An 11,896-nucleotide genomic window follows, 5' to 3' on the forward strand; every position below is an offset into this window, starting at 1 on the left:
TCCCTGTCCCTCCTTCAGCAAAGTTCTTAATCTTCTATATTAAGTGAAATAATGTATGGAGAATTAATCGATTTGAGGGATAGAGGAAGAGGGAAATATGGATGGCAGCTCATGGCACGGGACTGTAGTAGAGGAAATAGAAGCAGCATTGTACAAGGCAGTGGTGAGACTTCATGTAGAATATTTTGAACAGTTCCAGTCACCTGGGTTCTAAAAGGGTTAATTGAAATTGGAACAGGCACAGAGAAGGTCTGATAGGTTTTCCATAACCTTATAATCTCCTATCATAAAATAGGATGATTTAAAGATCTAGACTTGTTTAACTTAGCAAAATGAAAGTTAAGGGGGTATATGGTGTACTCCTTTATAAAATACATTGTGAAGTGAGTATCAGAGAAGGAAAGCTCTTGAAGTTAAAGGACAAGATCAACTTTTAGACTGGATTGGAATAGAGAAATGTAGCTCTTTCAGAAAGCCAGAATTTACCAAGTACTATCTTGAAGCAGTTTATGCCAGTATGCTGGGATACACAGGAGTTCTTGAAGTAGAGCTTATGCAAGAGGCTTGTAGTGTTGGCATCCCATAAAAGGGATTGAAAGGATACTTCAACATAGTGCAACATTGTATGTGACAAGTAGTTTGACAGAAGAAAACTATTTGGCTTCACTGGTGGAGAGGATGGGTTTCAGAGGCTGAAGCTAGAGTAAGTGGTTGGGGGCAGGGAAGGAGGGACAGGGGACAAGGTACTGGGGAGAAGTCAAGCATTGGAGTGGTTTTGCATTGGGGTGATGAGCTTGCAATATCCCAATTCTTGAGGTGAATTTGATTATTGCCAACTTGCATTAGCATAGATTGCAAAGAATGGAAAGGGATCTTGGAGCGCCATACTTCAAGGCAACGTACTTCAAGAAGGATGTTGATAAGACTTGAGAGGGTCCAGAGGAGGGCCACTCGTACGGTCAGGGGCTTACAGGATAAGCCCTGTGAGGAGAGATTGAGGGACCTGGACCTCTTCAGCCTCCACAAGAGAAGGCTGAGAGGTGATCTTGTGGCCACCTACAAATTCATTAGGGGGTTGTAGCAAGAGATCGGAGATGCTCTGTTCACCAGGGCGCCTCTTGGGGTAACAAGGAACAATGGTCACAAACTGACAGAGAGCAGATTTAGGCTGGACCTCAGATAGAGCTTCTTCATGGTGAGGGTGGCCAGAATTTGGAATGGGCTTCCAAGGGAGGCAGTGCTCTTCCCTACCTTGGGGTCTTTAAGAGAAGGCTGGACAGGCATCTGGCTGGGGTCATCTGATCCCAGCACTCTTTCCTGCCTAGGCAGGGGGTTGGACTTGATCATCTGTTGAGGTCTCTTCTGACCTTAGTATCTATGAACTATGGGTATTTACAGACATGACGGGTGGAGGAAAAACAGCACTTCACTTTCAACTCGGTGTGCCTCCGCACCAAGCACAGCGCATGCCCAGAAGAGGAATCACATCAGTTTGACCTGGCTTGCCCAATGTCTGTATAGCTCAGGTGCTTCAATGGGGCTTTTTGGTGCTTTCATCTAATAGCTGATTGAAAAGAGCACTAAAAAGTTCTGCTGAAGCGCTTGGGCTGTGTAGACACTGGAGAGCCAGGTCAGCCTAATGTGATTCCTCTTCCAGTAAAGTGCTCTTTTTTTTTTTTTTCCACATCTATCATTACCCTGTGTGACCTTGTAAATACAGAGCATTTAGCTTGGTAGTTGCAATAACCTAAATCGGAAAAAGTTCTTCCCTTATTTGTTCATCTTCCTCTTTGAGTTTTTAATCTGCTTGCAAACCTTGTTACACTCACACATCTTGTTGTATTCATCCGGTACTTCAGGACTCCTGGTTGCTTGTAGAGGCCAAGAAAACATTTCCTAAATACATTACTGGGTTCCCAGTGTGGTGTGTTTGGCCCTCTCCTGAAGGCAAAAGGTGAGAGAGAAGCTGCAGTGCTAGTAGCACTGGAAAACCTTGAAATACCTGCCTGGGAGGTCTTGCTCACAAGCACAGTGTCAAATCAGTCACTTGATTTGGGGTCAGTAAGACATTTCCACCAGTACAGACTAGCAGGGCCTTGCGGGGCTGTTTTCCCGTTTGTCTGTAGGTTAACAATCCACTTCATAGGCCCAAGTCAAGGCATTTGTGCCCTCATGACTCCCATTATTTTCCTGTAGCATACTGTAGGTTTGGAGGTGCTAGGTGCCTTGTGTTTACCAAAGACTGTGTGTTATGAGGTGCTTTATGCCTATAGTGTGCGTGAAGGGTTACCGTGGATGTTCTTGTGGCTCTCTTGGGTAAATATTTATTCCATGTTTGTCTGTGATCATAGGGGACTGGACTTGAGGACCCAGTGTATAGGTCCCTTTTAGATCTGTTTCTGTGTCTCCTATCTACAAATCTTGCTGAAAAACTAACTTTATGGGCGCAGTGTACGTGGCTGATGATTCCCACCTCACTTGAATACTTTCCAAGTGGTTATCATAACAGATGTCTAGGCAGTTGTACCCTATTTAATATTTTGTATTAAAAAAATGTTAAAGGGATGTTGAATTCCACAGTATACAAGTTAAGGGAATGATATGTCTAGTTCATGTTTCAAACACTGTAGTGTTTACGCGCTACAAATAGAGCAGGACAGTTGAACACCACATTAAATAACGTGTGCAGCTGTGTGCATCATCCTCGCTGTTGGCTTGCTCATTAACTGATAAGTGGTGTGATAACATTTCTGAGTTTATAAATGACTCCACCAAGTATTTGCTGATCATACAAAGTACATGGTTCAGTATTTCTCCTGCATCCATACTACTGCAGTGTCAGGTTTGTAATATGCTGCATTGTTTTAGGTATTAGTGAGACTAGCTTTAGTGAGACTAGCTTTACTGTAAGAAACAAACTAGATGCAAGTAAAAGTAAGAAGTGAGACAAGTCCATGGGAACGGAATATGGGAGGACAAATGTTAACCATTAATACAGTAGATAATGCAAGATGAGAGAGCTGTAATTATAAATGAATCCTACCATATTTCAGTTTTCACAATTGGCCAGGTATGTTTTGTTCGTACTCCTTTGAAGTGCCCAGTATTGCCCACTGGTAGAAGTCAGGTGTCAGGCTTGATGAACCCAGTAGTCTGCTCTCACATGGCAAATCCTATAGTTGTTAAACTTTTTGGTTTTGGCCTGTGAAAAGCTGGTAGGCTTAAAGGTGAACTGAGGATTAGTGGAAGGGGAAATGCTAGGGGTGCACTGATTGATATTTTTGGGACCAATACCAATAGCCGATTTTTAAGGAGGCGTATCAACTGATACCGATCTGATTTCTGATACGCAGCTCTTCAGCGTGAAGAGCTGCATCCAGCTGGTACGTCTAATTTGATGGAAGTGCAGGGAAGGGGTGTGGGGAGGAACAGATCAAGGCCTCTGTGGTGAGGGAGGGAATGGGGCTGAAATACAACCTTATCTATTTACCAGTTGTCTTCCTTACCCTAAAAACATGGGGTTTGTTTGCCAATAGTATTTAAAAAAATCATGTGTAGCTCATAAAATTGGAGATGTTTTAAAAGTGCTCCGGGTTTTTAACCTTTTGGGATCACACTTTCAAGCTTTCTCACTAAACATACGGGCAAGAAACTTTTTTACTTTTAAATAGGTTGAGATTCTCAGTCACATGAATCCAGAAGCTGGGACTGTAAGAAAAACACACTATGAGACTTGAAATACAGCTGTGATAGTTGCAACACTACTAAAGTGAAAAGCTTTTTATGAAAACTAATAATTTTGTTTTAATCCCATAAAAATGAGGTGCCTTTTAGATGCAGTTATTTCCCTATGATGCCAGCAACTCCAGCACTTCAGTACTATGTATACAAGTAGACTGTCCAGATTGTATATGAATCTAATCAATCTGAAATGCTTAATATGAACAAACAGTAAACAGGGGGAAAACAACTTTGACTTACAATTTCTAGCTTTATTATCTAGGATACCTAACAAAACTGTCTGTTCTCTATAGGTTCTTACACTGTATATTGCACTAGTATTTGAACATGTTTCATAATAACGTAACTGAAAGGTGACTGATAACTGTCTTGTGATGTTTGTTCTCTTAGCAGTTCTTTAGAGGGAGAGATGTATGTAACATGGGGTGTATTTGTTTTGATGGGAAGGTTTGGTGGGGATTGTATTACATTTTCACAATGCAGCATCTTAGAACAGGGCTGTCCAGCTGTTGGGCTGCATGCAGTTCACAAGGGGTTAATGCATGACTCCCAAGTTCTCACCTGGCTCTTCCCCACCCTCCCAGCTCCAGCTGCAAGGCTCCCCCTCCCTCTTCTGGCTGCCGCTTCCTGCTTTTGCCCAAAGTGATGGGGCAATGCAGTAGGGCAAGGAGCTGAGGGTGAGTAGGTCTGGTTAGGGAGGATGTGGTGGGGATCACAGCTGTGTTGGCTGGGTGAGAGGAAGTGTCTGTGCAGTGCTGCTGGTACACCCCACATGGCCTGCAGCCTCTGCTGGGCTTAGAAGTTGGACAGCCTTGTCTTAGATACAAGGTGAAAGAAGGGGACCTTGCTCTTGAAACAGAATGTATTCAGAATTGGTAGACTTTAGTTTTAACTTCTAAGTTGCTGGCAATGATGCTGTTAAGCTGCCACTTGCATTAAAAGGGTTCTTTTTTCAAGCCTTGTTTGACAGCAATCAAACTAGTAAGTAAATAGATTTCTTAGAAAAACTCACAAGTGTGAAAAATGTTTGTGACATCCCTGCACATGTAGTGAGTGGCAGGTTGGAGAAGTCTGTGCGAGTTCTCATCCCTGGCTATCTTTACAGTTTTGACAGCCATTGGAGGCACTGCTGATGGTGAGCCCTGCCACTTCCCCTTCCTGTTCCTAGAGAAGGAATATGCAGAATGTACTGCAGATGGGAGAGAAGATGGCAGGCTTTGGTGTGCAACAACCTATGACTACAGGAGAGATCAAAAATGGGGCTTCTGTGAAAGTAAGTAGCCAGATGCATTTTTGTTTTTCCCATTCATCTAAAGAATATCAACTAAAGTTAGTGGTTTCATCATATTTATTAATATTACTTTAGTGTCTGAGAGCCCAAGTCATAAAGCCAGGATGCCACTGCCAGACAGCATACAGACAAACAAGTATCAGCATAAACAGAAGGTTCCCACAGTAAAAGTAATAGGGACAGGAGAGCTGCCCCCCTGGCATGAACACCTACTCCCCCACTTCTCTATGGGAAACCTTGCTATGAGAGCCACCACATAACTTCCATTTCTCAGTCTATGGTGACTGGAAGCAGTCTTAAAGGCGATACAACTTCAGAATCACAGAAGGATCTCATTTTATGCTTCCCACTAATACCAGCGGCTTGGTATAGAAATGTAACTGCAGTGTCCTCTGCATATGAAAGAAGCCAGAACGTGTCTGTCTGAGGGTCCTTCTCTTCCTTTCTTACCTTTCTGTTGAATGGTGACAGGTACATCAAGGTAGTAAAATGAATGAGACAGGTGGCAGGGGGAGTTGGAAGAAACATACTACAGTCAATTATAAAAATGCAAATGCTGATTTGCACTCTTTTTCCCATTTTACTATCACTGTCTTTGCTTTATCTTGCCCTGCAAGTAGCAACATCTTGTGGTCAACTAGAGTGTCACCTGTTGGGGACTGCAGAAATGGAAATGTAATAAAATATCTTCATCTCACCACTGATTGCTGTTTTTCTTTCCAGCGGAAGAGCAGTCTAATAAGAGAAGACAAATGCAGGAAGCAGAAGTTGTTTACCAGACTGGGATGAAAATTCTTAATGAGAGCAGTAAAAAGGCACAGAAGAAAGAGTGAGTCTGTTCCTCAAGATTAATTTAGCTTTTTCATAAGAGAAATATGTGACCTAGCTTGGTGTTGCTAGAAGCCAGCTTAATGAGGGGTTACAGACTTTCATCATGATAGAAATCATACCAGACTTAATTTAATACAAATTAGTTAGAACATTAAAGATAAATAGTAAATGTAGAACACTGGTAGGAGTAGCAACTCATGACTCTGTTCCTCTTAGAGCAGTGGTTCTCAACCTTTTTAGACTCAAGGCATCCCTCAGAAAATGCCAGCTCTTAGCTTTTGCTCATTTTGTGACTACAAAAAGTAGGACAATAGAACAATAATAGGACAATAATAGAACAATTATTCTGTTGCAGAGAACTCAGAAAGACCACAACAGGGCAGAATGTTTTTACCACTATGGATTTCTATTTGAAAACTGTGGATTTATCTTGTAAATCATATTTGCACATCTAACTGTGCTAACATGGTATGGCACTCTTTAAAGGTTCTCAAAGCACCTCAGAGTGTTGCAGCACCCTGGTTGAGGACACTGCTCTAGAGGGTCCACAAAAGATTCTTCTTCATAATATCTATGCAGAGTTGTAGTAATATTCACTATGTATCAAAGCACTGGGTTAATGCTAACAAGTGCAGTTCTTTCACCACAATGTCCTTACTTCTCAAGCTCCAAAAGTCCCTTGCAGCATGTAATAGCTTCCCTGACTTGAACGGTCAAAGCTTGATTCCAGATTCACTGAAACCCAAGATGCTCACTGCATGTTTGGTGGATATAAATCCATCCTCAAACCTTTTTTTTTCTTTACACTCAGGTTCTTGCTTGGCTTTCTAGAGGCTAAGAGTAAAAGATCAGCCTGACCTGCCCTACCTCTGTGCCAATTGTCTCATGTTCCCTGGTCATCATGATACTAGTGTATATAAATGCAAACTACTGACTTGTCTTCATTGTAATTGCCACTATTACAACAAGGTACTTTTTAGACGCCTTAGATTTGAAATACCCAGAAGCTACAAGGGAAAGAGAAACTTCTGCAAGCTTCAAGACTTTTAAAGGGAAGAAAAGGAAGAAGTCCAAAGAACAGGAAAGAGTTGTAGAGGAAAATAAGTGAGAAAAAAAGAACAAGCAAGACTGTTCATGAGAGTTCAGTATCTTACACATACTGAAGTGTTGTTTCACAGCTTTAATGATTATTATGTATTGGTACCTTTTAGGGTTTTGGTGAAGCTACTCTTGATATTCAGGATGAAGTTTGTAACTCATCAAACTTTGCAGAAAGGCCATTTCAAACAGATTTTTTCAGGATTAAGATGACCACTTTGTTACAACAGCATTAAATAGTAGTTCATTCTTTTGCCCCAGTATTTCTTGGCATTTGTTTTTAATTTAAATTGAACAGAGGTTTTCTGGTTGCTGCCTGATTTCTCTTTCATTTAAACAGATGAGCACTGGTGATACTGGGCAAGAGTTCTGTCACAAAAACTTGTACCAAGTAGATCTTGCATTACCATCACAGAAGAACTATACTGTCTGACTGGGAACTCTTACAAAATGTAATGAATAATGTGGATTGGGTACTGAAAAAACTTGTATATATTTCTAACTGGTAGTAGTATAATCTTGAGTTTTTGAATGACATAGTATTTGCAAAGCAAGTAGTATGCTAATTAGATATACATAAGACAAAGTGAGGGAATGAAAGATTTTATCTGTACCTTAGTTTTGAAAAATAGCCTATTTTGTTTGGTCAGAAGTGACTAAACCTGTATTTTCTCTCTCTCTCTCTCTACTTTTTTTAAAGAGCATATCAATATCTTCTGAAAGCAGCTGACATGAACCATACCAAGGCTATGGAGAAAGTGTCTTATGCATTATTGTTTGGGGATTACCTGAAGCAAAACATCCAGTCAGCTAAAGAACTATTTGAGAAGCTGACAGAGGAGGGGTCTCCTAAAGGGCAAATGGTATGTATGCCTTCAGCTTTTGCAGAGGATGGGGACCTGAACAAGCTGTGAAGGCTCCTCTTCTTCGCTGTCAGAGGAGGACAAGAAGCATCAGCTGCAAAATTTACCCTACTCTTTCATGGGCAGTAGTTGTTCTTTGAAAAAAAAAAAAAAAGACTGTCAGGTCAGCAGCTCTTTGTTCTAAATAAATATCCGAGCTCCAAAACTGGTCTTTTTACTAAATTCCACTTAGAAGGATTTTTTAAACCAACTATTAACACCAAGCCTTACAGCCTTGTTTTCATCGCTTCATTTTACCCCTGTCACTTGACTTAGCAGTGTGCCTGTAATTTTATGACTTATACCCTGCTACAACTGAAAAATGTCAGCTGGATTGTTTTGAATTTTGGAGGTCATTGGCGCTCTGTTTGGCTGAGGGATTTACATAAATATAACTAATAGCTGATATTTATGCCTTTTTCAAGGTTATATAGATTCCAGTGAGAATCTTGGCAGCTGTTAGGTGGAACAGAATTGCTCGTTTAGTCGCACACATCATGATATAAATAAAAATTTGTTGACCTTTCATTTTGAAGGGGGAAGGTTTCAGAATAGCAACATTTTGTATTTGAAGATACACTTATTTAAGGCACACATTCCCAATTCTAGAGGAAGACCTAATTTTGGCACTTCAGATTTTTGCGGGCTATTTTTCCCTGTTCTCCATTAATTTCATTTGCCCTCCTCCCTCTTCTGCTACTTCCTCTCCTTCTCATACACTCCAGTTGTAACTAAAAGAAAGCTGGAGCAAGTTAAGTCTTCTAAGGAGTTTGCCAAAAACAGTATACTGTACAAACACTGCTTAGTGTAATGGAAATCAGTGGAAGGTATTTACATCTATAAATAAAATATCTACCTGTTAACCTCATGAGGTGGACGTTTTTCACATTTATTAATGTGTCTATCCTAATCTGAAGGCACAAACAGTGTAACGTCTTTGTATGTGAAACTATATCTTTTGTACCTTGTGACTTGGGCCACCCAGCTGTCACAGGTGGCTGAGCCAGATCAATACTTATGTAAATCTTAAGAATAAAAATAGTTCAGACAAACAGCCCTTGGAACTCCAACTTTAGATTTATCAGTGCAAAGTGCACCAACTGCAGAGACTTCCTCAGCCTGACAAAGGGTTTTTAAACCTGAAAGCTTGCTATAAAAAAAAAATCCAACTATTTAAGTTGGTCTAATAAAAGATATAAGAGTCACCCAAAGAACCTTGTCTGCCTATTACCCAACAACAAACTAACTGTTTAAAAAATAAGCAGAGCAAACAATGAAACTGCTCCTTTAGCCCCAAGGAATGTGCTCTCATATTATGCTCCCTGCCCCAAATTCTGACAAATATGCTTGAAGAGCCATCAGTGTTTTGTTTGGAACCAGTAGGAAGTAAGTTCAGCATTTCCAAAATTTTGGAGGGTGGTACTGTTCAAACAAGCTCTTTAATAGTCTTTGAAAAACATCTCTTTATTTTACAGACTTGGGTAGTTGAGGAACAGAAGTTAAGTGACTTTTCCAAAGATATTCAGCAGATTTTAGTTATTGGGTCTCCTGAATTCTTCTCTGAATGGGTGTTTATGTAGAATCCACTATAAGCAGGCATGCATCTCACGGATGCAAAACACAAGGGTTCTCTTGACTAGCTTCATCTGTGGGTACTGTGTATGTATCCTGGGTATACCTTTCCTTGTCTCTGTTATACAAACATAAAGGGTGGGACAGCAGTAGATTGCGCTTAGTTCCTTCTTATTGATTGTGGCAAGAAGAAACCCAGCTAGTGTCCAGCTTTAATTCATAACTCGGAATAAAAATGTTTCTTATCTTCTGAGAATCTTCAGAATGCTTTTGATCTAGTGTTCTGACAACCAGAAACCGATCTAGGAACTACTAAATCAAACTTTACTCAGGTCCCCACTTTCCAGTTTGATATTAATAATTAGATAGAAAAGTCCTTCAGCATCATAACTAAAAGTATTGATTTCTATATTTTTACCTTTTGTAATCATTCCTAATAATCTTGAAACTTCCAAAATAAGTACTGACTTGTAGTTTTAATTTCAGGCTCTTGGATTTCTTTATGCATCTGGTCTAGGTGTCAATTCCAGTCAAGCTAAGGTAACTGATTTTTTTTTTTTAAATTTATACTTCCATTTATTCTCGGATGTATGTGGCCAAATATCTTATGTTCTTATTTCAGGCCCTGGTTTACTACACTTTTGGAGCTCTCGGAGGAAATCTGATAGCACACATGATTTTAGTAAGTAAAATTTCATAGTTACAAAAGTGAAGCTGGCAAAAGAGAAGTGCACTTGTTTTAATCTAATATATTGGATATCAACATAATGAATGCCTTTATTGTCCTTTAAATGCACTGCATCTGAATAATGGAGTGTATGCATTCGGTATTGCTTATTACTCAGCCACTTCATTTTTTTTTTTTTTATATAACCTTTCCATAGAAGGTAAAAGTTAACACTTAAGGCTTGAAAATACTTGGCTATCACTGTTTTTGTTCTTGTGCATTGCTCTTTACTTAAGTGGAGTATCTTTTGGCTTCATTCTACATAATCAAGTTTTTAAGTTTAATGGTTGTATAAAATAGTGGGAACCAAAGAACTGTAAAGCTGTTGATGAAAGTAGAGGCAGCAAATAGAATAGGATGCGTTTCTGGCCTTTGAACGAAATGTATTAGTTTGTTCCCTCCCTGTCCCAGGAAGGATCAAAATTCAAAGATCGTTGGCTGATCTGGCCTTCATTTTTATTTAAAAGCAACTGGTAGACATCTTCAAAATGCTATGGTTTCAGTTTTGTTTATGACCTTGTCTAAACTTAAACACTTTCTTTCTGCTCTGAAAAATTTTAAGTGACCTGAACGTGTCTGGCTATTTAATTGCCAATGTGCTTGTAAGTGTGTGCATAACAACTAATGGTTCTTTGTATTTCATATAATCTTTCCAGGGTTACCGATACTGGGCTGGGATAGGAGTCCTTCAGAGCTGTGAATCTGCTCTCACTCACTATCGACTTGTAGCTAATCATGGTATCTTTTTTCTTGTTAACTAAGATACAAATATCAGTTAAACATCTGTGAGTGTAGTTGTAAACCCAGTTCTTGAATGGCACTCCCTTCTGCACTTATCACCTGTGATGTTCGTATCAAACAATGCTGAATATGGTGCAGGGTTCCTCCTGAGGTTTATTTCCTCTGCATGTTGGGCTAATGCCTTGGTGCAGTTGTCTTGTGAGACCAACAGATGCTAGATACCTATCTGAGATGTAGATCTATAATTACATAAAATGTCTGCTACATTTTAATGGAAACATACCAGGTTTTTTAAGATTTAGAATGATATTGTTATCTTGGCTTTTATAGATTCTGAAGACTGATTTTATAGCAGCCTCCAATTCTAATAGTACCCTTAATTTTGAAAGATGCTCATGTACTTAAAACTTACTCTTTGAGAAAAGTAAAATTGATGGAGGTGCTGATTGTCTGTACTAAAGCATATTATTTCATTGGTATACCAGAAATTTAGTTCTTAGTTAAAATGTGTCTGTAAATTACTTGGCTTTTTCTTAGTGTGTTAATATTATTTTTTTTCTTCCTCTTCTCATCTTCTCTCCAGTTGCTAGTGATATATCTCTGACTGGAGGCACGGTGGTGCAGAGAATTCGGCTGGCAGACGAAATAGAAAATCCAGGAATGGCCAGTGGGATGCTGGAGGAAGATTTGATTCAATATTACCAGTTTTTAGCAGAAAAAGGAGATGTACAAGCACAGGTATGGCCAGTCTGGTAAGATGAAAAGCTCCCAGAAATTATTGAAGCATGTGCACAATTTGCAGGGTTATGAAGATCTTAGACTCAATTTTTTTCTTGCACCCAAGCCAAAATGATTACTTATACGGTTGGCAGTATTCACCAGAACTGTTTTAGATGAGGAAAATAATTTAATTTTTTTCCATTGGGGGTCTGACTTAAATAATGCTGTTGAATTTTTAAGGTGAATTTCAGTTTGACAAATGTTCTGAGTGCT

General features: G+C 39.6%; 1 protein-coding gene across 1 annotated transcript in view; it reads left to right on the forward strand.

Annotated features, from left to right (window-relative positions):
- SEL1L (SEL1L ERAD E3 ligase adaptor subunit) overlaps positions 1 to 11,896 on the forward strand; it is an 85,599-nt gene that overhangs the window by 22,269 nt on the left and 51,434 nt on the right. Inside the window, exons 4-10 of the mRNA XM_019518698.1 lie at positions 4,847 to 5,014; positions 5,756 to 5,861; positions 7,662 to 7,824; positions 9,922 to 9,975; positions 10,058 to 10,117; positions 10,819 to 10,900; positions 11,487 to 11,641. Coding sequence (XP_019374243.1) covers positions 4,847 to 5,014; positions 5,756 to 5,861; positions 7,662 to 7,824; positions 9,922 to 9,975; positions 10,058 to 10,117; positions 10,819 to 10,900; positions 11,487 to 11,641 — 788 coding nt within the window. The remainder of the gene's footprint in view (positions 1 to 4,846; positions 5,015 to 5,755; positions 5,862 to 7,661; positions 7,825 to 9,921; positions 9,976 to 10,057; positions 10,118 to 10,818; positions 10,901 to 11,486; positions 11,642 to 11,896) is intronic.

Source organism: Gavialis gangeticus, unplaced genomic scaffold (genome assembly GCF_001723915.1).
Source record: "Gavialis gangeticus isolate Ggan-Ray unplaced genomic scaffold, GavGan_comp1, whole genome shotgun sequence".
Taxonomy (NCBI): domain Eukaryota; kingdom Metazoa; phylum Chordata; order Crocodylia; family Gavialidae; genus Gavialis; species Gavialis gangeticus.